The sequence below is a fragment of the Mytilus galloprovincialis genome, chromosome 4 (genome assembly GCF_965363235.1).
Source record: "Mytilus galloprovincialis chromosome 4, xbMytGall1.hap1.1, whole genome shotgun sequence".
Classification (NCBI taxonomy): Eukaryota; Metazoa; Mollusca; class Bivalvia; order Mytilida; family Mytilidae; genus Mytilus; species Mytilus galloprovincialis.
The window spans coordinates 41,065,978-41,092,841 of NC_134841.1; the positions used below are offsets into that span (position 1 = coordinate 41,065,978).

At 32.1% G+C, this 26,864-nt stretch overlaps 2 protein-coding genes across 6 annotated transcripts in view; one reads left to right on the forward strand and one right to left on the reverse strand.

Annotated features, from left to right (window-relative positions):
- The window catches only part of LOC143072160 (focadhesin-like), a 292,655-nt gene that overhangs the window by 37,668 nt on the left and 228,123 nt on the right, over positions 1–26,864 (forward strand). The gene's annotated exons all lie outside the window — the stretch shown is intronic.
- LOC143072161 (FMRFamide receptor-like) overlaps positions 5,126–26,864 on the reverse strand; it is a 52,478-nt gene continuing 30,739 nt past the window's right edge. For 2 of the 5 annotated variants that reach the window (XM_076246980.1, XM_076246978.1), the window contains one exon: positions 5,126–6,859. In XM_076246980.1, the coding sequence (XP_076103095.1) occupies positions 5,298–6,704 (1,407 nt within the window). In that variant the 5' untranslated portion in view covers positions 6,705–6,859 and the 3' untranslated portion in view covers positions 5,126–5,297. Of the gene's footprint in view, positions 6,860–18,443; positions 18,553–20,196; positions 20,312–21,494; positions 21,671–26,864 lie in introns of those variants that run through there. The other 3 variants (XM_076246977.1, XM_076246981.1, XM_076246979.1) reach the window with 3 other exon arrangements.

The following is a 26,864-nucleotide window of genomic DNA, read 5'->3' on the forward strand; positions in this document are numbered from 1 at the left end:
CGATGAAAACACGCAAAGAGTTAGAGCCATGTTCATAAATGTTTCTTAACAGTATCGTTTTCAAAAAAAAAAAAATAAAAAAAAAATCTTCAATCTTTTCTTAAATTCACACAATCATAGATTCAAATTAGATTCTTAAGGTATCAAATTTTGATGTGTTTTCGAACATGTGACCACACATTAAATGCATAAAAATCGTTTCTATATACATCGGTTAATGAAGAACTAGGCAGACAAAGAAGAAAACCAAGTTAATTCTATACAAAAAGCGATTGTATTTGAGATCTAACATTTTTCTACGCACATCGAATTAGTGATAATAAAAATGCTGAAAGACTTTGTATGCTTTGGCGTATTCATTACTCTTTGTCCAATTCCACTAAACAATTCTTTACGTGTTGACGTACAGCGATTTCCTCGTCATGTTACGGATATACTTTGTTGGAATTATATTAAATAATGTCACGAAACATACTGTCCACGTTCGTTAAGATCAAAGTGATTACTTCGTTGTGATCTTATTTTTGATGTAGTCCAGTTATAACGGAAAGAATATGTCGTGTCCTGTTGATAATAGTGTGTCAAATTAAGACCTATAAGCACTAAGAAATTTGTATTAGCTGAGACGGTGTCCTTAAATATATTTTCATGACTTTTAAGTTAAGATTCGAAAAACCCAATGAAACAAAATAACATTGAATCACTGAAGGAAAAGAACAGGACACACAGATTTAATGTAAAGTTACAATTAATGGACTATGTCAAAGATGTTGGTTAAATTTGGATACAATAAAGGTAACAGTAGTATACCGCTGTTCAAAACTCGTAAATCCATGGACAAAAACAAAATCGGGGTAACAAACTAAAACTGAGGGAAACGCATTAGAAGAACAACGACACAACATTAAAATGTAACACACACAGAAACGGACTAAGCATTAGACAATATCCGATGAGAATAACAAATATAACATCAAAACTAAATACATGAATTTGAGATAGATAAGTACCGTGACACGTCTTATAGTAATGTGAATTCACACTCAAATATAAGAGAAAACAAACGACACAACGGAAACACAACGTTAAAATGTAACACACACAGAAACGAACTATAATATAACAATGGCCATATTCCTGACTTGGTACAGGACATTTTTAAAGAAAAAAAATGGTGGCTTGAACCTGGTTTTGTCGCATGCCAAACCTGGCACTTTAATGGCAATGACAACTTTGACTCTTAGATATCTAACTGAAAAACTGAGTTTTGATTAAAAAAAGAAACCAACGAGCTAAAGTTGCATGCAACATTTTACCAAAATCTGTGATAAAGTTCATTTAATATTTCGTGATCTAATGTAATATTTATAATAATAACAATGATAATCGTAACGTATTGACTCGAAGTATTAACTATGATAAGAACAATAACTAGATTTGTAATTGCCAGCAATAACGGATGGCACCCGTCCTCAATTGCCAGGGCATCGGCAGCCATTTTTTAAAAAGTCAGAGAGCACATTTACACATGCCATTTCATATTTTTGTAAAGTTTTAGAAAGATTGGAGCATTTTGAAAATTTTTTAATTTTTCATATTTTCCCCGTTTCCATGGCAACGGCAGCCATCTTGACCATTCTAATGTCAGATAGTGGTCAACATTATAGCATAGTACCATCAACTTTTGTCCATTTAATTCACAGAACTGCCCCGGACAAAAATAGTGGAAGAAAAATAATAATAACCTCCGTCAGGGTGACATAATAAGAAAAAAAAAAAAAAGAAACGTAGAATAACAAGATGTCACCCCAAGTCCGTCGAGGTTGCACTAATAATGGAACTCGTTCTTTGGTTTGAGCTTTGAAATATACCGTCTGAATAAAACACAATTCATCTCCAGAATATAATTTTAATTGTTTGGTTTAGTGGTGCCAAATGTATCGTGTTTATTTTCTGTTAATTTATTTTGTGCTATTTTATTATAGGGTAAATACATACCCATATCCTTCAATCCATGCCATTTCGGATCAAAATGGTCTTCTCAGTTGGTTAGGTTTAGTACAAAGTATTTTAATCCACCAGTAAATATAAACAATTGTGACGTCATACTGCATGTGCTATTCCTCAACCCCCATGCAGTAATATTGGTTGGGTTTGACTGACAAAAACGCTTATTTGTAAGACGGTACTTGTTTACCGCGAGGAGTTATATTCCTTATCGTAGTAGTAAAGCGCAATTTGTTATTAGATCTAAAATCTAAATGTTTGTTTGTTTTTGTGTATGAAAGTAATAACTATTCAGTATAATTACAAGATGTTGTTAAAATGTGAAGAAAATAGCAACCCACCAACAAAGTTCACTCGCTATACGATCGTTAACCATGAAAAGACTGATGAATACATGCATCCTCTTTTTTTTCTTATCTAAAGAAACAACAAAACAACACAAATATAGTTTGTAGATAGTTGTCTAATTGGCAAGAATACCACATCTTCGTATTTTGTATAGATATAGAATCAACAATACTGTTAATTGTATTGACAAATGATTGGCAAACCATTTGTAAGAATAAAATTTATAGTAACTATTGCAGAGAAATGTTGATTGCATAAACACCAATTTTCAATAAAACTGCAAAGAACTGGAATAATGCCTCTTTCTTGCCTAAGTAATATCAAACGAGAAAGTGTGATCTGTTATCTTTTGTCTTTTGAATACTATCGCTCTAAATTGATGGATAATGTCTGGTGTCTGTCTTTTATCTTGGAACATCTGTTTGTCAAATATGCGGAGTAAACGAATTTTAGTATATCCATAACAAGGGCTAGAAGTCGGAACTCAATTAGGATCACACGCGATTTATGTATTTTGCATCCCAAACTTTTTATCTTGAGCGAACCTAATGAAGGCTTCTTATAGCATTTATTGAGCAAATACAATAAATGATTCAGACTTGGCGTAAAATGGATGTTCGCAGAACTCTTCTAACGCTTCTGAAAATGGAACCTAAAAATATGATTAGAAATCAGCAGGTTATGTCTATGTCAAATGTGTTCAGACTTTGATAACTATTCTTAGAGAAATTGAAGAGGGAGCGGTGTATTTTGTACTTTGTACTTTGCATTTTGTGATTACTATTTTGATCACCGGTATTGTTTATATATGAAAACACAGCTTACAATGTTACATAATGTCGTATGTTCGAAGTTGCGGAAGTATATCTGTATTATGATGCCGTTTCCCTTTTGGAGATTGGTCATTGGGAAGCTAAACAATAACCCAAATAGACATGGAAATGAATATAACGGGAACGGCATGGACTCTAAACTATTTTCACCTTTATTCAATAGATTGTGACGGGTTTGCCTGAATAAAGAGCAATGATGAAAGACATACACTTATGATATATTTCAAAACAATATTTGAAAGTCGTATTTAAAAAAAACCTGCGTTAGAACTCCTTACCGTCTTCAAACCAATGTCAATAATAGAGCTGAAAATATTCTGTATATTGTAGTAATTACTCTTTATTACAGCAAACTGGTACTGCTGTCTTATTTATTTTATTTTATTGGTCTTACAAGCGCCTGTATCACACCACTCAGCCTGACAAAAATCCCATGTGTCTTGGCTCTGAAGACAAATGTGTTTGACCTGGCCTCATTTAAGGGGGCTCCTGGGTATAAATCAATTTTTGTTTCTAATATAGGATTTCGCTATATTTTTTTTTTTATAAATGAACTTAATCATATACTTAAAAGAAAAATGAAATCGAAAAATGAAGTCACCGTTCATTTAAGCTCACAATCTGCCTCTGGAAGAAGTATACATTTTTGTTAATGTCCTTTTTTTTCTGTTGAACTAATAGGAGAAATAGAGGTAATATCGAAATAAAAAAATAACCTAATTACAGAAATCGCATCAATTTTACAATTATTTAGTTTATGTACAGCTTATTTGAAAACAATAATAAAAAAAGGACACCGATGAGTTAAAAAAAGATATTTCAAATTTAATGCCAAAAAATGTCATTTTTGCACCAAAGGGAGATAATTTGGAGCTTTTTCAATAATATAAACATTTTAAAAGTCATCTGGGGCCAAACCGAATCAATTTTTTTGGGTTGACTTGTGTACCATATCATAAAGTAATAACTAATAGTGTAATAAATAAAATTTGTAATGAAAAAATAAAGGTTTAATTTTTTGCTGAAATTTTTGTACCCACGAGCCACCTTAAGGTGGTATGGGAGTCTAAAATATAAATGATAGAATTTGTTCATACTTTGCCAAAACGTTGTATCTATTGATACATGTTGAAAAATATAATAAAGGTGATAGGTCACCGGGCATTTTCTCAAGCTACAGGACGGGACAAAGTGACACATTTTGTTTGGATTATACAGGAAAAAACACCATTTTGTGATTAGAAACTAAACAAAATGATAGAATTGTTAAATACTTCAGGAAAAGATAGCTTTCAGACACTGCTTTGAGAATATCAAAAGAAAAGATAGGGTCACCGTACGTTTTTTCCGGCTAAAATACAAAATAGGAAAATTCCATACAGAATCCTTCAGAAAATGCACTTTTTTTTAGAGTTACCTCCCCTTAAAATGCCAATTTAAAAAAAATAAATAAAAACAACCAAAAATAATTAACATTTGCAAAAATATCAATATTTAGAAGTTATATTCTTATAAATTGGTACTTATAAATGAAAATTTACATTAAACATCTGCATTCCTGCATCAAATTTTGCTTACTTGATGGAAAATCTGGACCTTTAATTCTCTGTTTTTTACAATCCAAGATGGAGGAAGACACCCATACCACATTAACAGGACTTACCATCAACCTATCAAATCCTTTACCGTCTTGTTTCTTGATTAAAACCACACGAATGCAATTTTTTAAATCGATAATCACATTTTTTTGTTTATGCTGGACACAATATGAAGCTTTTTGTCTCGTTTGCTGTGCTTACTTACCAAAAAAGTTTCATATTATGATTATGATTGAAGATATCGGTAGGCAGAATAGTTTGTAATCGGCATATTTTCATGCTGAAGTTGAAATATCTCTGCACCATTAAATGCACAAATGAACAAAAACAAAAACAAAATATCAAATTGTACGTTTATAACAATAACAGTTTGACATTATTCGTGAAAATGGGACTGAATATTAAAAAGAATGACATGTTTCCCATTTGGAGTACCTCTGAGCTTTAACATCATCTCCCACTGTCATCTTATTTTGAGCTGTAATTTACAATAAAAAGAAAAATAATAATTTTAAATGGGTGACGGTGGACAACTAGAGTTTGGCGTTTTGATCATGTCACATAGTTCTGATTCTTCTTGAATGCTTCCCCTGTAGTCATAGTTTCTGTTTCGACATCGGCCATTTTCAAATTTCTGACGGCCTACTTTTGGTAAAGGTAGTAAATCGGTTCTGGAATGTGGTGTGTATTTAGAAAGAAGTGTGTTATGAGTACATGATAAGTCCGCCATCTGATAATGTAATCCCTTTTTACCTTTTAATACTCTATATTTATTTCCTGTAGTAGTTGAAGCTAAAACTGTTGAGTGTGGATAAGTTAACGAATTAAAGTTTTCACCGTGAACAAGACATCTGCAGAACGTCCGAATGAAAGTTCTACGGAATTTTTGTCCAAAAGCACAATACAGTATAAAGTTGATAGCACTATTGAATGTAACCATGAAATTACGAATTGTTGACAGAATCTGCCACCCGTACATATGTATGACATAACTATTTACAGAAAATGCTACGTTGTACACCAAAGCAGGTAATTGGCATATCATAAACACTATGACAACAGATACCAACATGATTGTCACATTATTTTCACGTGACTGCCTGACGTTCATATCTTTCCGTTGCTGGTGCGACCTTCTCACCGCAAATATAAGAAATGTATTTAAAACTGCTAATGATGTAAGAGGTATGAAGAACATAATGAAAAGATAAAGCCACAGAAAATAGACTTGACGGTACACATTATTTTTTCCAAAATCTGTAAAAGCATAATCCAGTTCTGTCGTGTTCGTTGTGTTATTATCTCGACTGATGATCTCATAGTCAAACCACCGATTTACGTTGAAAAGGAATGACGTCACAGACACAAAGGCTATAACGAGCCGTGCTCTGGCTATAGTGCACATCCGAGCTGCTTTAAGTGGATGACACACGGCTATGTACCGCTCAACCGTGAAAGATACGGTCAACCATAAAGTTGCTGTTTGAGCAATTAAGGCGAACGGGTAAATATATTTAACGATATACGGAAACACATATCCTTTAAATCCTATTGACAGCTGTGGTAGCACCATTAGACAGAACGTTCCCAGAAGCACCATTCCATCCCAGACAGCCAGTGCTGTAAGGTAACAATTTGTGGATGAATGCATTGTCCTTCTAGTCAATACTATCACTGTCAAACTGTTGCCTACAAGGCCGAGGACGATAATAATGATGGCCATAAACCCGTTCATGTATCTTTCGAGTAGGACCGAATCTACTAGGTGATGCTGCTGACTGTCAACAGCGATTGGTAGAAATGTCGTAATATCCAAGTGCTGTGATTGATCTCGTGGAAAGGACGGATTCCAGCCGGTTTTATTGGAAATAAACGAAAGCATCGGGGTATCCTCCGTTTCCATAGCAACTACCTGCATTTGAATATGGTCTTTCGGAATCTTTAACTATAGGGGGAAAAGGTGACTTCAATATTCTGATCTCTTTGATGTTATTGTGATGGAAATTGAGTTCCTTTCGGTTCGATTGTAATTGTTGAGTGAATTACTGGATTAACGATTCGCATGACTCTTTCCTGAAAATGTAATGAAGATGCATTATTCAGCTGGAATAATTATTTAAAATGAAAATTCTGGACTCTTTTATTCACTGAAACACTCGTATAAAAGTTCCATGCTAGAAGAACTAAAGCAGAAATCCATGTCCGACTATCTCAAACTTAAAGCATTTGTAATCTCCAAGGAGAATTTTATTTGACTATGCAGACAATTTTCATCTGTATTTAACATGAAAACAACGTGTAGGAATTAATTACGGTTTAGTACTCCCTCTATATATGTTCATTGATTAATTCAGAATTATATATTATTTTTGTTAGAAGTCTGGAATTGTTAATTTTTTTTCACACGTCTTAGTTTACTTTCAACTTTCATGGTACCATATCGTTTTGCATACTGAATGTGTTTTGCACTTGTAGTTATCCAATAATTTACTTCTATCCATCATATTCTCAAACGGATACATTTTCGCAGAAATTAAGCCTCGATCTGAGATAGTAAAAGACTGATTTATTGTTTTTTGTTTGTATAGTTAACTATGTAGACTTATTTTCCTTATGAAATGTCAATATTTTATTCCGTTATTGCAAACCTTAACAATTCACATCAAAGCATAATTAGGTAGACAAATATGTATACTAGTCTATATTAGTGAACTGTAAATACACAATAGGATTATCCCTTTTCAAGAACACGTGTTGCATACATTCTTCCCAAAGAAGAAACATGAAATTCTATAATTGCATTGGTCGCAAACACTTTACTATATTTTACCTTGCCTTATGAATGAAAGTTATAAGCATGACATTGTCAATGAAATTCTCTGTGAAGGCATAACAAATAATGTTGATCAACATTATGAGTAAATAGGATGAAATCCTGTAAGAAAACAAATGTAAAAATTTCGCAGAAATCAATCGGTTAGGCCAAATAAAATAGTATGTGTGGTTCCAGTTACATCTAAAAAAAATAGGGTAGGTAGGTAGGGATTTTTTTAAATTTTATGTTATTTTTTACATTGAGTCTATGTGAGCAACATTCTGACTTTAACAGTGCTTCATGGAAAATGACAAAAAAATCTTTAGGGTAGGCTATTTTAACGACTAAAAAGTAGGGTAGGTAGGGTAACTGGAACCACATACATATTTTTATTTGGCCTTACAAGTAAACATTTCAGTCTGTGCAAAATAAAAAAAAAAAAACAAACATTTGGTCTCTTGTGGAGATTTGCCTCATTCTGGCAATCATACCAATTCTACTTATTTTTATTTTTGTCGCAGACATTTCAACCCACGTGATTCCGTTTTTGACTGACAACCGAACGTATTTCGTATATTTACGCGGATATAATTTAGTGCAAAATAACGTTCCTTATCGCTTGTTATATATTTCATCAATAAATAGTCATGAAAATAATTTTTAAGAACATACCTATATGATATGAATTTTTTTGAAGTGATACATATATTATATACCAATAACAAATCAAGAATACCGAAAATTGGTGTTAACGCATGCGGAAGAATATCTTAAGAAAGTTTTGCAACAAACGCGGGAACATATGAATGCCTACTCAAATCCAATCTATCAGAAAACCGAAATATAACAGCAGAGTGTCCACCATGCACTTGTACTGCACTTTCATTAGAAAAGTAGAATAGAATAATATACAAATGGATGAAAATTATATATAATTGTAATACAAATATAAATATATTATAATAACAACAAACATAGAGTATACTGATAACAAATGATTATATGATTATCACTTCAATATAATGTTTTTACGGTCTGTTATTTTTCCCTCATCCACACAGGAACTTGTCTTATAAAAAATATATACTATGTACCTTAACCGAACTTTCAGGTATAGAGATATTTTTTTTTCTTAGACAAGTCCTTGTGATCATTCACTTGAACTTGTGGTCATCCGATGTTCAGTACTTCAGTACTTTGATTTAATATACAATATATGGAACAATGAAATTAACTTAGGTTTAACAACTCCTGCACAATGATTGAAGAATAATATAATAATATAAAGATAAAAAGCTGTTTCCGTTTTTTGCCTCATGATTTGTAAGAAAAATCCTTGAATGTGTCAACAACCCTAAAAAAACATACGAAAAAGATGATTTATATATCAATGGAAATCCCACGATGCTTGAAATAGCGTGTGAACACTGGGAGCAAACAAGTGATCTTAAATAACACCGTATAATGAAACAGTTCTTCCAAGTTCATAACAATTATTTCAATCACGAAATATGTTTCCGTTCGGGTTGCGTGCGCAGTCACATTGCGCTTGCAGTATTGATCATATCTAATAGCCTTCATTTGACATGAAGTGAAACGGCCAATTATGCATGTATGCTTACACTAATAACCGAATCTATGCTGAATCATAAATTATATTAACTGGAAATAATATCAATGGCCTGTTTAATCAGCAATAAAAAAATTACCACCTCGTAAATTCACCTCGCAATTTCAGTTACGTAACAATTTGCTACATTAATTGTATTCATTAGAAAGTCGTTTATCCTCCGAACTTTCAATATCATTGCAAGTTTGGCTTTGTTGCTGTTTTTGATTAGCACATTTGATAGTTTTAGATTGAATTGACAAGATTCAGTGTTTTATAATTACCATTTTTATTTTTATGAATGGAATTATTGATGGTTGTGAAATTGGTATTGTACTAAAATAGGACGCATGTCTTTTACAGAATTATTTCACAAACGTTTATGTGAAGGTTCAACTCGTGTATAATTGTTCTGGCGTTTGATGCCTAACTGATACCTTTACAATGTGATAGAAACTGCGTAGAAATCAAATTGACCCCTTCTAATAATTCATCTTTTAGTTTATTGAATTTTCGGCCTTCTTCTCTACATTGAGATCAACTGCATGAGTTCGATTCTTATTACACTTTATATGTTAGTTGTTGAGAATAATTAACTGTCAATATAATTATATGTAGCCATGATCAATACATTAAAGTAACGATGACCATTGTTTATATGTAATAACAGCTAATCTTCCCCATATTAACCCCAATTTACACATTTCACAAATTGGCAGTAAATCCAATATAGTCTTCATCGTGTTTGACTGTTACCCAGAGGCATTGTTTAAACCAAAGGCCATTATCAGTTATTATGAAGACTGTTGCCCTGAGGCATTGTTAACTTAAAACTAATGATTTGATAACAGAACTAAGTATCTCATTCTATTAATGATGCGGTTCTTAGTTCAGACAACAAAATTACTTCTAGGAACACACGGATTTTAAAGGAGTAACATACAAATGAAGAAATCCTTTTCATAGATTTTTTAGATTTATTGATAACGCTCAGACACATAAATGTGTAACATGAGGTCAAAGTACAATACATAAACAATTGAATGACGAAATGAGCATGCAGTACTATCTAAACACATAGAAATACAATAATAATGGTAAATATTTTAGAATAAACAAGCAATTTTCTTAATAAAATATGACAATCGTTTGTAGACCTCCATATTACATATGGACAATAATCCTTCCATTTTAATATATTGAGGATTAATAGTATAATATTTAGGTAAGTATTTGTTTCTATAATTAACAATAGAATCATGTTGACATACAAATAAAACATGAAATTCATCACCAATAAATTTATGACATAAAGTACATATTCTCTCTGGTCTAGGTATATTTTGCCAACGGCCTGTCTCAATTGGAATACGTAAGTTCGATGTCCTTAATTTAGTTATCCACCCTCTATTCTGTTCAGATAGTCTGATCAGATATTTTTCTAATCCAAAGTCCTTTTTAAATGACCCATAAAATTGTCCCCGGGATGAATTTCCTATATCGCCAAACCATGAGGTAATAAACTGATCACTCAATATACGATCGAGATAAGTTTTATCACAAAAGCCAATTTGGTTCATGAAAATATATCCTAGACCAGTGTTGTTAAATATTGATTCGACAGAGTCAATCCATTTGAAAACATAATGGCCATGATTCTTCAGTGATAACATCAGCCTGTACAAAGAACTACTGAGTTTACTGCTATTGTTTACAACTTTACACCAATACGAAATCATTCTACATTTAACTCGAATTTGCAGAGGGAATCTTCCCAATTCTCCATACACCATAAAATTGGGTGTAGTATTTCTAACTTTTAAAATTCTTTTGCAAAATTTCAAATGCATCTGTTCAATAATTTTCAAATTCTCAAAACCCCAAACTTCAGAACCATATAAAAGAATGGGTTCTATCATGGAATCAAATAATTTCAGTTGTAAATCTATAGGAATGTTTTCGTTTCTAACAATTCTATGTATAAAATGCATCGATTTATGTGCTTGATCAATTAGTTTCTTTTTGGTATCTAAAAAAGTACCGTTATATTTAAAGATAACACCTAAATAAGAAAATTTTTCGACAATCTCAAGTTCTTTGTCTTGTAATAAAAATTTAAATTTCTTCTTACTTTTTCTCTTTCTAAAAATCATCACCTTTGTTTTATTTAAATTGACTTCTAATTTCCATTTTTCACAGTATGATTGAAAAATATTTAATGATCTCTGCATACCTTCTTCTGTTTCAGATAAAATTACAGTATCATCGGCATATAATATAACAAATAATTCAAAAAATATGTGCAATTCACTTTGAAACTTCTCTTTAACAGTTTCTAGTGGAATCCCATCTAGATTCTTAAAGTAATCTTCTAAGTCATTAAGAAAAATTGAAAACAAAAACGGCGATAAATTCTCCCCCTGTCTTACACCTGCTAAACAGGGAAAAAAATCTGACTGACATTCATTATATTTTACACATGATTTGATTCCTTGGTACATATTAAAAATAACTTTAAAGCACTTCCCTTTAATATTACTCAATTGAAGTTTTTCCCATAAACCAGATCTTGATACAGTATCGAATGCTTTCCGAAAGTCTACAAAAGTACAAAAAAGTTTTTTTCCAAATGAGAAATACAGCTCTATGAGTGCATGAAGCACAAAAATATTGTCTACAGTTGAATACCCCTTTCTAAAGCCAGCCTGATTTTCATGTATAAGTGAAATTTCATTTGCAAAAAAATTCAAGTGGAAAACTTCAGTGAAAGACACATATGACTTTTATTTGTGATCAGCAATGTTTTCAGTCACATTTTAACTAAAACGTATCAACATTCGGCCATTTTATGAGACAAAATGGTTCCTATGTTAATTGAAACGGGATCTAAAACTAATCCTAAACTTTTTGGATAAAAATTAAGAGGCATGAGGTATATACCATTAAGGAAGCAATCAAGAATACTCTGCACCCCCCCTTAAAAAAACAACAACAACAACAAAAAACAAACCCCCAAAACTCAAACGCGACTTATCGGCTGAGTTTTGTGCATGTCTTGAGTAACACGATTGGTGACACTTTTGGAGCAGGTATTGCTAACTCTTCCGGAGCACACATTTTATGACCATATTTTATTGTTTGGTCCGTGTTTCTTTGCCTATAATGGTCAGTGTTTGTCTCTACATTTTTTTTCTATTGACCATGGTGTTGTCTGTTATCTGAAGTTTGAGGTGGCCTGGGATCTTTTAATTTTTCAAATGCTATTTTAGCACCAAACTTTCCACTTCTATAACAATTATTTGAATTCGTTTGAAATGAAAGCTATCACATTTCGTACCGGATTTTCTAAACATAGATATAATTGTTATAATTTACGTCTAAGCCAATCAAGCTAAATGTTTGTGCGGAACGCCTATATTGTTACCGATTTGATTTCTTGTATTATAATTATAGTAATATCACAAATTACAAAAGACAGAAATGACATGTCACGAATGCAAAAATAATTTCTATGTTGCTTTATGAACGCTTTACGTGATATATTCTGGAAAACATTTATTGCAGAAGTTTAAATTCCAAAACATGCAACATTTCAATCTCAAGTAACTTCAATTCATAACTTTATTAAAGAAAATTGTTACAAAGTTATTAACTATTTCCATATTGCTTCTATTTTTTCTTCATTTAAATGTTTGAGGCCTTTTTTATGATGATTGAAAAGTATAATAATTAAAGTTCTTTAAAATTGTAAACCCAACAACATGGTTTTCACATCGTCTACTGGATATGTCTCAATTACTTCTACGTCGTCGTATTTGGCAAAATATTTATTTTCCTCAATACACCTGAAGTTTCTTTTTTGCGAAGTTTGTCCTCTTTACTTCCATTTTCGACTATCTGTAAGCATTAGCTTAGAAAATCTGTTAAGTCTTATTTTACACCAGATTTAAGTTTGCGATTATTTTCATACATTTTGTTCCATTAACAAGTAATTTACGAACACTTTTAAGTAACATAATAGCTTATCGCTTGCTCTCAATTTAGTGCCATTAGGCCACACCAATTTGATTCCTTGTTCGACGGACCCGCCCGCACCTATTTTTTTCAAAACAGATTTTTTTTATTTTTTTTATATTCCCGCTTCCCGCATCCGGAAATGTAATCATGTCCATTTCCCGCACTTTTTTTTTGTAAATATTAGAAAAAGATATCAACATTTGTTTTTAAAATCACAGTCTAACCTGTATATAAAGATTTTAAACATAAAAGCACCCCACCTCACTGTGTAAATATCTGTGAGAATATTTGTTTCAGCACCGATATAAATTTGTAAATTAACAGCGGAAATACCTGTAAAGTACAAAAAATTGGTTTCTTTTCCCCTTACTTATATTCCCTATCAAAAAATGTTCGTTGTTAAAATAAAGTACAAAGAACTTCTGAAGGATTTGCCTTCAACTGCAATATATTGTATGCTGGCGAAACAAAACTATCCATAGCCGCAGCATGTTTATGCACCTGTCCTGATTGATTTAGGGGCCTATCGTTCAGCAGTTATCGTTTCATGTTTGTTGATGTTGTTCATTGGTATTTTCCCGTTTGGATAAATTAGATCGTTGGTTTTCCTGTTCGAATTGTGTACCCTAATAATTTTGGGGTGCTTTATAGCTTGCTGTTTGGTCTGTATCAAAGCTCTGTTTAAAAGACCGTACTTTGACCTGTGTTTGTTATTATCAGGTTGAGAACAACCCTCCCTCAGACAAGGGGTCATTTTACTGTTTTACTGATGAAGAAAAGAAAATAGAAATACCAAGTTCTTCTATACAAAACCTTTGAAAACTTAGAATTTTGTACTCAACAAGAGGAGAGTTACATCATATTTTAAACAACTTTTTCTAAAAAAGGGGTCCACTTATTTTGAATAATATTAAACTGTAATAAAGTAAATGTGTTAATTTAACATGGTTAAAGTCCAGGAATATTACAAAATTCCTGGACATGTTTTGACCATTTAATACCAGATAGATATATAGTTCTTAGAGAAAATATGAGCCCTTTTGTACAAACAAATATATTATAACTTATATTGATCCCTCATAAAACATGTAAAAGGGATATTTATAACATTAAGGGGTTGCCCCCAAACTGATTATGACTTGGATGGAGAATTGTCTCATTTCAGTCACACATTTTGTCTATGTTTGTATACCTTGCCAACTCTAAATAAAGCTTATTTATTATTTATTATTACATACATAGACCAGCTTTAATTATTTCTTGGTGAACAAGGAAAAAATACTACAGAAATAAAAGAAATGTCAAAGTACAAGTGATAAATCAAGTTTTAATATTGTCAAAACCTACTATTTTATGTTTACAAAAAAAAAAATTATAATCGCTCGCCTTTACTTTTCAAGCTTCGCCTCAAAAATTTGCAAATTAAATATTTTTTTATTAAAATTTTTAAATTGCTCGCTCGCCCCAAATTTTGGAGTCCAAAAATCCGTAGAACAAGAAATTGAATTGGTGTGGCCTTAGTAAATAATTTCAACTACTTTTGTACCACTATTAGGCACACATATAAGGCCTGTTAAAAAGTTGCAATGCTAACATTTCAAATTATGACAATTTTATCCCACGCAATGATGTCACGGGGGCTCGTTGCGGAGGGTATACTATATGTTAAACGTTCGCCGGTAATCTCTTTGTCGCAATGCTAGCAGCTACATTTTTATGTAGGATGAAAATCTCATTTTATAGTTTTAACATAAATCATGTTTTGGGTTTTGTGTACATTCGCATCATTTGATCTGGTGGATAAGCTGTTTCATGGCCATCATACCACAAATCCTTTTTTTGTTTTTTAAATTATGTCAGATGCAAAGTAAGTTAAATCTTTTTGCGGAGATCAGGCAAATTGTAATGAAAATTTTATGAAATAATGATAACAAACGTATGTTTTCTTACATCATGTACATTTTTATAATAAGTTAAGATATATTTGATTTGGCGCCATAAGTTCAGTCTGAAAAATAGTACGTAGATAAAAAAAAATGATGGAATTAGAATAATGAATTAGTACCATTATGATTACAAATCCTTGTGTATGAAAAATGCATAAATGATTGTGTATGATAGATGGATTAATTTCTATTTTTTCATAAATGTGTTATATCGAGGGGATTTTGCGCCATCTTTTCAAAAGTCATGAAAAAAGCCATGGTTTACGTGTATTTTAGCAACGATAAGTTGAAAGTCGCTGCTCATATCTTTTTAACCCATTCACAGTAGTATTCATACGTATTCTATTTATCAATTTGTTTTATGGTTTTAACAGCCACGAAAGCATTTGGTTGTGCACCGCTGTTTGTCCATTCAAAGTATATATACTCAAAGACCAGAGCTCTATATTGGAATAAAGTCCAATAGAAAATTACAAAAATTAGTAAATGGAACTTGTTAATTTTTTCTCTCAATATTGGTAAATTTCAATTTCCATATTAGCAATCTAAAATAAGAAGGACACTGGCTGTCAAATATTAATACCTGACTCAATATTACATATTAACATCGAGTTCAATATTCCAATCGTCAGCGATTTGAATATAATATGACATATTTTTCATTTTTTTTCAACATTGGTAAATTTCAATTTCCATATAAGCACTCATTTCATAAGGACACTTGCTGTCAAATATTTTAAACAGACATTTTTTTTATAATTCAATATTTCACATTAAATCGTGCTCATCTTTAAAATTTATATCTTTTCAAAATGAGAAATAGACGTTGTAATGACGTCAACCGACATTTTAAAAATGTTAATTTCAAAACATGATCAGGTGGTAGTATAAATAATTTACTATTGAAGATTTACTACGATCTAAAAGGCGCACGATGTGTATTACATTTGATCTGTCTTCATATTTCTGACGTCATTAATAATATCAAGGACTAAACTTACTGATGAACCATGTGTTATTTTCTATTTCTTTTTTTGTATTTGGAATATTACATTTTTAGTCTGTATTGAATGACGATTATAAAAGATTTGATATTTGAATTATTTTTTTTTTTGCATTTGTGGTTTTATATCTTTTTTATTTTGTTATTAAGATCATAAAGTGTAAAAATAAGGTGATGTGGTATAGTTGTCAATTATTCAAACTATTCAACAGAGAACAAAAGAAATAGGTTAGTTAATAAGCAGGTACATTATTGCATAAAGATTCTTTTTTTCGATGTCAAGATTTATTATTTCAATAATAGAACGATATGCGTGTATTTGTGCTGCAGAAACGTTTTACCTTTCCATCAAATAATATCACCGTGATACTAGATATATATAACTTTTACATATAATGAAATCTGACAATTAGGCATAACAGCTCTCTATATAAATATACATTATTTGTTTCATTGGCAATCATACCACATCTCCTTTAATTGCATATAATTTTTAAATCATTATTTCTTATGCTTGTAATTACAAGTTTTTGTTTTAGTTTTTATGTTTTTTTGTTGCAGTTTTGGTATAAATAATAAAGAGTTGCATGGTAAACATTTATGAAACTATAACCGAACGAAAAACAATATAGTGGTCGTGATTTACCATGCATTGCTAGTACTATACGATTTTCTAATCGACATAAAACCTAACATGACAATTTTTTTTTATAATTCAATATTTCAGATTAAACATTGTGTTCAATATTCTAAACGTCAGAGAGAGATTTGAATATAATAATATAGGGTTATTGCATGAATATTGGGGAATATTGTCCCGAGTAGAATTTTATATTGCACGAGCTTGCGAGTGCAATATATGTTCTACGAGGGACAATATTCCCCAATATTCATGAAATAACCCTTTTATTGTATAGCAATATAACATTTGAAAGTAAAAATTGGTTTAAACTAAGATTTTAACGTTGATGATGTCATGAATTTTGAATATTTATTGCACTAGTGCAATATTAGAATTTATTGCACGCTAACTTTTGGTTACGTTCTGTGGGAAATGTTATATTGCTATACAATAATATGACATATTGTTCATTTTTCTAACATTGGTAAATTTCTATTTCCATAATATAAGCACTCATTTAATAAGTAGGGCACTGGCTGTCAAAATATTTTTAACAGATGTTTTTTTTTTAATTCAATATTTCACATTAAAACGTGCTCATCTTTCAAATTTAAATCTTTTCAAATGAGAATTATAATGCAACAACGTGTGTAACGTTCATTTTGATTGGATAACGTCACTTATTTACATGGCATCAATTGACCATGGGACGTACGCGCAAGCGCAGACAGCATATGACAGATTTTTTAAGTTTTAACGTTGTTTTCTGTCAGTTTCATTAGAATGGAGATAACAATATTGTATTTTAGCTCCGACGGCATCAATTGTGGATTTGATGGTCGCAAATACCCATTTACTGTCTCCGCTAACGTGTCGCCAGTAAACTTAATTTGCGACCATCAAATCCCAAATTGATGCCGTCGGAGCTTAAAATACAATACAGTTATCTCCTAAATAGACGTCGTAATGACGTAAAAATGTTAATTTCAAAACAAGATCAGGTGGTAAACCGGTATTCATGATGTTCTATTTACATCTCGTCCTAACGATGAGACTGAACGAGTTTATTTTGCTGATTAACACATATCTGGTGAAAACCGTGCTCAACATAGCATCTGCTCTAATACAATTTCAGATAATAGAAACTTTACAGAATGGGCGACAAAGTAAGGAACAGTATACGATGATCTGTATAATGAGCCAATTTATAAACGTAAGTAAGACTCGATGAAATGACATCCGTTTTCGTGTTCCGGTGTAATAACGTTGATCGATCGAAGCAATCGTAAAAAAAATCGAGCAACGACTTTTTAAAAGGTCACACGAGATTCTGTATAAAGTCTTACGAAAACACAATCTAGTTTTCAATGACAGTCCCAATTATCTGCACCTTCTCTTTGTTTTGTTTAGTTTAGTGTTCTGTCTTTTCGTCTGTTTTCTTTTGGTCATGGTATTTTTATACCGTTTTCAAGATATCATTTTGAGTGTCCCTTTCGTTATTCCTGGGTTTTTCTTTGAAAAAGAGCAAAACTTGTTTACATGTGCAGTGCACTTACACTTTAAAAGTGCGATACAGGAGTAGGCAAAATAACTGATGATCTTTTGGTAGGACAAAATTCAGATAAGGTTATTTACACAATCTTACTCATTCAAAAGAGCAGGTTTATGTAACCGATTAAGCCCAATTCCATCATTAGTTTGCTCTGTAATGGCAATGCCCTATCTGAAATCTCTACTGCATCGGCGTACCTGTAATGATATAGCTTTCTCATTTTGATAGCTTTTTAAAGTATTGTAGATCTTTAACTTGCCATATACTATTGTTATAAATGATTGATTCTTCAAGTATAGACATCATAATCCGTTAGTCACTGTTAGACTTAACTATTTGTCCATTACATGGCTTTATAATGTATTACATGGATCAATTATAGCTCAATAGTTTATGCTGACAAGATCACATCTTTCTTTTAAGCTTTATCGATACGGATAAATGGAGGGTATAGACGAAATACTGCAATTCCTGGCAATTGAAGTTTTGAAACTATTAAGGAGACACTATAGTGATTTAACAATAAAGCACATAAGTTCAAATATGATGCACTAACTAAGACCCTGTTCAGACTAGCATTTTTTTTTATCGATCTAATTTGAATCGATCTAAATAAAACCAGTTAGCGTTCACATTATCTTTAATCATATCGATCTCTATCGGTCTAATATGAACCACTGCGTTCACACTACAATTAAAAACGCAATCGATCTAACCTTTTTGCCCGTAAAACTGTAAACACTGTGTATAAATAGAACTGATTTATCAAATTCATGTACTGATGCACTGATACACACACTTGGAAAAAAAATTTGGATAAAGTTATTGTTTCTTTTGAATCACAATTTAAAATTTTGATACTAGTGTTATTGCAGTTTTCTTTAATTTTGAAAAAAAATAACTAGCAACGAAGTTACAACACGACACCGGAAATACTGCGGTTCCTGCAAAGAAAAAAAAATCAACATAAGAAAAGAAGACACAGATTTCGCAAATCTATGCTATGGCGAAGACAACATGTTTACAGTTTGTTTAAAAGGTCTTTTAGCAGAGAAATATGGGTTAAACAACGAACCTCTGAGATAGTTTTGCCGCTATACATGCGCATACGTTATTTTCGATTCAATCGTACTAGTTTAAACCGATCTCTGCGTTCATATCTAACGTATGATAGGTTTACTTTAGATCGATTCAAACTAAACTACCTCTTTTGGTGTTTTAGTTTAGACCGATTGAAGATCGATTCAATGCGTTCACATTAGCCCTTAAACCGATCTAAAGTGAACCGGTCTAGTTTAAATCGATAAAAATGTCCTAGTGTGGACGGGGTCTAAGTACTACTAAAAACTTCGGAAAAAACCCTGAGACCATTAAAGTTTGGCTGTTTGCCAATTGTTGAAGAATTGACATTATCGCGTACAGGAATGTTTTACGCATATGGCCTTAAGATAAAAACCCAACACGCAAGAAAAAAAAAACAACACATGAGACATATTCATATATACATATATATTTTTGGTTCGAAACTCCATACTCTTATTTTGAATCCTTAAGAAAAGAAGAAAGCTTTGTAGTTATGTAATAATTTAAACATTGTAGACACACAATGGTTCTCTTACTGTTTAGTCTGTTTTACGAGATGCGAAAGATAGCAAAGGGACATTTATACAAGTCTTCGAGTTTAGTTTTCAATTTTCAAAATCTTATTGATTAATTTCGTGGCGATTATTTCAAGTCTTTTTAATCACAATAACGATCGTTGTTGTTGAATCATACATGCATGTTCAACAGAAATTATTTGATAGATATACAAGAAATTTAACCAGATATGAATAAAACAACTTACATTTACCACGTCTAACTGTAAACATATAGATTATGATACTGTGTCAAATTATGACATTCAAGCCCTTGTACAAGTCCTTGGGTTGTGGTGAGGTTTTTGTCAGAGTCATATTGCGTCTGCAGTATGTCGGTTATAAAACTAGGTTATTTAAATTCAATGTTTATTTTATGTTTTGAAAAACTGCACTACACTGCAATTATAGAATTAAGTGCGTAAAGGTTATTTCTGGCAAAAAAATCAAAAATAGATTTACGGATGATAGAAATATCATATGTTTCGCAAGGTCGATTATTTCCTCAAGGTCGTTTCAGACATAATTTACGTGGAAATTTTCTTTCAACCAGAAATGATATTAATCCGATTGTAGATTATTAGTGCTGGCTATACTATATATACAGTTCAATTTTGCAGTTTTAGGCACAGAAAAGTATTTTGTGGCTTTTCCAACCTTTTAGTGTTTGTTTTACACAATCATGGCTTGACACCAAATGTCTCACACACGGATATTGGGGTTATACATTTTTTTTAATGTGAACTTAATATGAGCCTATATGATCATAACTAGAGAAACAGCCACATGCCTGAAATATCCGACGAGGAAAATAGTCGTTCTTTTATTAGACTTTAGCTTTCTCTTCTCAAAATCAGAAAATCTAGATTTTCATATTAAAGGTTAATAACCCGTCATCGGTGTTTAAGCAGCTCGTGAGGAAGGTTAAATTCTGGCGTGACAGATTCAGGCTTTACCAAGAAAGACAATGACTTCTCCTTGGAGGTAAACTGAAAGTTCGTGACAGATTTAATGAAATAAAAAATTAGAATATCAATTCCAGTTGAGAAGAAAACTTGACAGTTTTGCAATAGCAGTATAGATAGACGCTGTACTCAGAAAGGTCACTCGGGGTTCAGTTATCTAAGTATGAATATAAGAATTAAGAAAGATATACAATTTTCTAGGATGTGTTCAATGTACAGTCATTTGTCCCACCCTTTCCTTAACACGAAGTTTTAAGGGAATTGGTTACGAATTTGAACAAAAAATCGATCTTTTGTGTTTCAAACATTTAGGGAAGAGGAATAAAAGCTAGCATTTATGTCAGATCCATGCAGGTGATGTTCTACACGACGCCAAACACATAAGAATTAGTTGTAAAACTTAAATAGTCTCAATTAGATATACTGAATCTGTAGCCGAGGTAAAAAACAAGTTGATTCAAAGAAAATGAAATTGATTTTATTGATATATATGCCGTGTACAAATTGTAATTTTGTGCAATTATTGTTATTAATTGACCAACCTCTTCCTTACAACTGGTGATATAACTTCATCTCTAATGATTATCTAGCTGATAATTATAGCACAATATTTTCATGAATCTAACACTTAGCACTGCCTCTTCCAAAGACACTGTTTTGTTTTTACCAATTATGTATAGGTTTGCAACATACTGATCCCTTGTACAGAAACGTAATACAAAAGTAAAACTAGTTCACTGCATATATACAATTATTATAGATGACTTGCATTTAGAAGGATCATACGTCACATCTTTGTTTTTATTATTTGTATTTTTTTATGATCCTGAGTTATGCATGGATAATTGCTTGTTCACGTGATAAGGCGTAGGTTTGCCCGTTTAGACTACTTAGACTTGTGAAGTGTTAATACCTCAAACGTGAACAGATATAATTTCTTATTTGCTACAAACGTTCTCTTGATAATAAGTATAATAAAATGACGTAGAAATATCAAATTGAAATGCCAAGCTCGGAGACATGCAATTGGATTAAGAATTATTTACACGTCTTTTGACCATATAGATAAACAACCGTATGACATTTGGTGTTTAAATTATTTTGTTGAAATTTCATGTTTAATTATGCGCTAACTCCTTAAGTGCTTATGGTAACTATAGGTGAAACCAATGCGAAACCCTATTACTTATAGAAAGTCGATTGCAAATCATATCAATTTAATGAGCATGCAAGTATTAAGTAGATTCTACCACTGTGTCTAGTGGGAAACCATCTTTGTTTGTCTCCTGGAAAAATTAAAACATCACATTTAAAACTCGAGGCTTGCCGAATTTAAGATTCGCACAAGGAGCACGAGATATGAGGGTATTGTTTATTTCGCTAACGATTTTTTATGCCCCATTTATGGGCATTTTGTTTTCTGATCTGTGCCTTCGTTCGTTCGTTGGTCCTTCCGTCCGTCCATTCGCACGTTCGTCCATTCGTCCGTCCGTTCGTCCAGCTGTCCGTTTGTCCCGCTTCAGGATAAAGTTTTTGGTCGAGGTAGTTTTTGATGAAGTTGAAGTCCAATCAACTTGAAACTTAGTACCTTTGATATGATCTTTCTAGTTTAAATGCCAAATTAGAAATTTTACCCCATTTTCACGGTCCACTGAACATAGAAAATGAATAACTTAGATCAAACGAACCACACGTTGATTAAAATAAAAAAAAAACTGCTAGCGAAACAAAAAAGAATTATACAAGTGAAGTAAAATGAAAAAAAATATATAGACTTACATTTCACAGGGCATGTAGCATACACATACTATTTTTCACATTAAGTTCCAAGTACTCATCAGAGTTATCAAAGACTCGCAAAGTGTCTTGGTCACAACATCCTGAAGTCTGTATGTCTATATTTCAAGCTATTTTCGTATACATCACATGTTTTGAAATGTTTCACTTTGATTCTATATAGATATGGTGTAACGTCTTTTATTAGGTAAATCAGACACAAGTCATTGCCTTAATGCGTCACTGTTATACAATTTATCATAAGTTTAATTTATTTATAAAATGGGAAAATAAAAAAAAAAAGATACCATACGATTTTGCCCTTATAATCTCCATTTAATCAGAAAATTATTTTGGAATGATTTTGTTTCTCGACCCACTCGTTTAGTAGTTGAATGAATCATTTGGGTATTCAGATATGTCTTCAATTCCATTCTCATCTTAAACATCAATAGAAGGACTGTTCGTCAACAAGAGTGTTAGTTTCAGTTCAATTGTCTGTCGATAACTTTTACTCATACCGAAAGGAAGGCCAATAGAAAGGATAGGAAAACAGCTACTTCAATCACATTTCTCATTTTTAAAAAGTAAAAAAAAAAAAAAAAAAAAAAATGCATATATTGAGTTTTCTTAAAATTTCATTTTACGTAGGGGGGTAGTTGATGTCTGCTAGTCATATGATATCATTTTTAGTGAAAGTGATAGCGTATCATTTTACTCTTAATGTAATTTGTACAAAACTGTAAAAAGAGTATTGAACAGTATGCGTCGTTATCTTGATACAAATAAATTAATATGTTGATTATAACCGAATAATGAACTTTCATTCATATTTTCTAACGCAGTGTCTATATTCAGAGACGACATGTATTATGGACACGAAAGAACGAAAACATTATTTTTGCGCGAAGTAATAAAGTTTCACAAAGTACATGATGAATGATCTTTTTATTTAAATATTTTTGTGGAGATAAAAACAGTGAAATAATTTGATGATGGAAAGGACTGTATACATTTATGATTGATGCTATTATAGTTATCTGTAAGTTAAGTTTTAACGGGTTTTCTTCATTTTAGACATATTTCAATGTTGCAAAATACGTTTCTAAAATTTGTCAATCATTAAAGGTATTTTTTTTCTAGAAATGCCTGTACAAATTGTTCAGTTGATTGGTAGCGTTTGATTTTGTCAAATTTTATGGACTTCCCTGTTTTGAATTTTTCTCGGGAGTTAAGTATTTAGTTTTATTTTTTTGTAATATTGCTAAATAAATAAATACCAGAGGTTTTTGTCGAGCCTGCAAATTTTGTTGCAGAAAGCTCGACATAGGGATAGTGATACGGCGGCGGCGGCGGCGGTGTTAGGTAACTTCCTAGAAGCTTTATAATTTAGAAGGTGGAAGACCTGGATGCTTCATACTTTGTATATGGATGCCTCATGTTACGAAGTTTCCGTCAGTCACATGTCCAATGTCCTTGACCACATTTTCATGGTTCAGTGACTACTTGAAAAAAAGTTATGATTTTTTGTAATGTTAAATTCTCTCTTATTATAAGTAATAGGATAGCTATATTTGGTATGTGCGTACCTTGCAAGGTCCTCGTGTCCGTCAGCCAGTTTTCACTTGACTTCGACCTCATTTCATGGATCAGTGAACAAGGTTAAGTTTTGATGGTCAAGCCAATATCTCAGATACTATAAGCAAAAGATCTAGTATATTCGGTGTATGGAAGGACTGTAAGGTGTACATGTCCAACTGGAAGGTGTCATCTGACCTTGACCTCATTTTCATGGTTCAGTGCTTATAGTTAAGTTTTTGTGTTTTGGTTTGTTTCTCTTATACTGTCTGCAATAGGTCTACTATAATAGATGTGTGGAATGATTGTAAGGTGAACTTGTCTAGCTGGTAGGTGTCATCTGACCTTGACCTCATTTACATGGTTCATTGGTCGAAGTTAAGTTTTTGAGTTTTGTTCTTTTTTTCTAATACTATATTCAATTGATCAACTATATTTGGTGTGTGGAAATATTTATGATCTATATGTCAGTAGCGCAAGTTTTATTTGACCTTGACCTCATTTTCACGGTTTATTGCTCAGTGTTAAGTTTTTGTGTTTGGTCTGTTTTACTTAAACTTTAAGCAATAGGTCAACTAATTGTTGTTTGGAAGAATTGCTAGCTGTAAATGCCCGCCTGGCATGGTTCATCTGACCTTGACCTCATTTTCATGGTTCATTGGTCAATGTTTAGTTTTCTTGGTTAATGTTAAGTTTATGTGACAGTTGTAATAAAGCTTTATATTTAGTATTATCAACATTATATCAATGATAAGTAAAGAAGGCGAGACATTTCAGTGTGTGCACTCTTGTTTGTTTTATTGTGTAAACACTCGCATCTAGTCAGTAGAATTCAATTTTCATTGATAACGGTTGAATACTTATATTGTTAAAAATGTTCTTGAACTTATTCTAGCTGATAATTGTACATAAATCTTTACAACTTCACTGAAAAAGTGACGGACCTGTTGAACCTCATTGACTCGGAGCAGTGTATGTTTAACAGTTGTTTTTTCTTAGTAATGGATTCTAAATTCCCCTAGAGATCATACTGGAAACATAAAATTGTCCTTGTCAATTGGAAGTGATTAGAAGTCAACATATCGTACAAAAAAATCTTTAAAAGACATATTACTCCTTACGGGAAAATGCTATAAATGATACACATACAATTCGAGTAGAATTTTAGATCCCGACTGTTCCAGGGCTGTATATAGCCAATCAAGGTCGTTAAAAACTCCAATCATCATCGGTTTTAGTAAACATAAAAAGTCATTACAATCCCTTAAGGTAACGCGATACCGAATGGCATATATCCCGATTTCCAAACTTTTTGGCACACGTGTTCATTGAACCGAGTTACATCGGAATATGTAATAACAAATGGGGGTCACCATTTTTGTTTTCTTGGTATTTGCATAGGAAAACTTCAATTTTGGCGACAAATTTACAAAGGTATATAGGGGAAATGCCTATTTTTCGGCTAACCCTTATAGATTTTCCAATGGATGGCTATGTTCTTATATGTGGAGAACAACAAAAACAAACATAATATCCAGTATTGTATGCTAAATCCATACACGTATAAAAAATCACATGTAACCATCCTTGTTTTTGAGATAAATGGCTTCAAAGTTGATTGATACCATATCAATCTGACCGAAAACGTGTGACGTTATTGAATACAGAATGTAACGTTATTCCTACTCAGAGATATGGAAAACAAAATATGTGTCGGGATCTGAATGGTGTTTATTTTATTTTCATTTCCCATGTCGGGTTTCGTAAATTTCTTAGTAATGCAATAATTTATTTCGTTCTGCACATGGAAATTTCGCTCACATGGAAATTTCACTCACATGGATTAACATTAATCTCGTCTAATGTTCACACCAAACGAGCATATACTTGAAACTTTTGAACTGGGTGGTTCCACGTGAATCTTATGATAATAGTTCATGAATAAATCGCCCGTTAAATTCACGTAAATTTTTAAAATGAGATTATTCAAATAATATCATTATTCTAAAATTTAATTAAAATCATGAAAAATCCCTTCATATATTTGTAAAGTTCCCGTGAAATTACATCCCAGCTCCTTTGTTCTAACAGGGGTGATCTGAGCCGGATCACCCCTACCAGATCACCCCCGTTTAAGTTTCTTTGTTATGCATGCTTTCCTTTGTTTTGTAACATTTTGGCGGGAATGTCAAATCCACTATAAAACTTTTAATTAAATATACAATTATACGGAAAAGACTATCTATCAAAATTCACGTAGAAAAAATCCAGTGTATATGCTGGGATTCGAACTCGAGACCTTTAGCATATCAAGCCACGACACAACCACTACTCCAGGACGACTGGATACGACTTTTCAGTAATTAAACATACTTAAAGGAAGGAAGATATTTTTATAAGTGGGGCGAGTTGGCAGACCTTTATTCAGTGGGGTTTAAACCCTTTTCGTTAATAAGTGAGTTGTCAGTGATTGTTCAGCCTGATTTTACACCTTTTCAAAAGTGGGGCAAGTCGGTAAACAAGAGTGGGGCGATTTTTTTCATAAAGTGGCGATATAG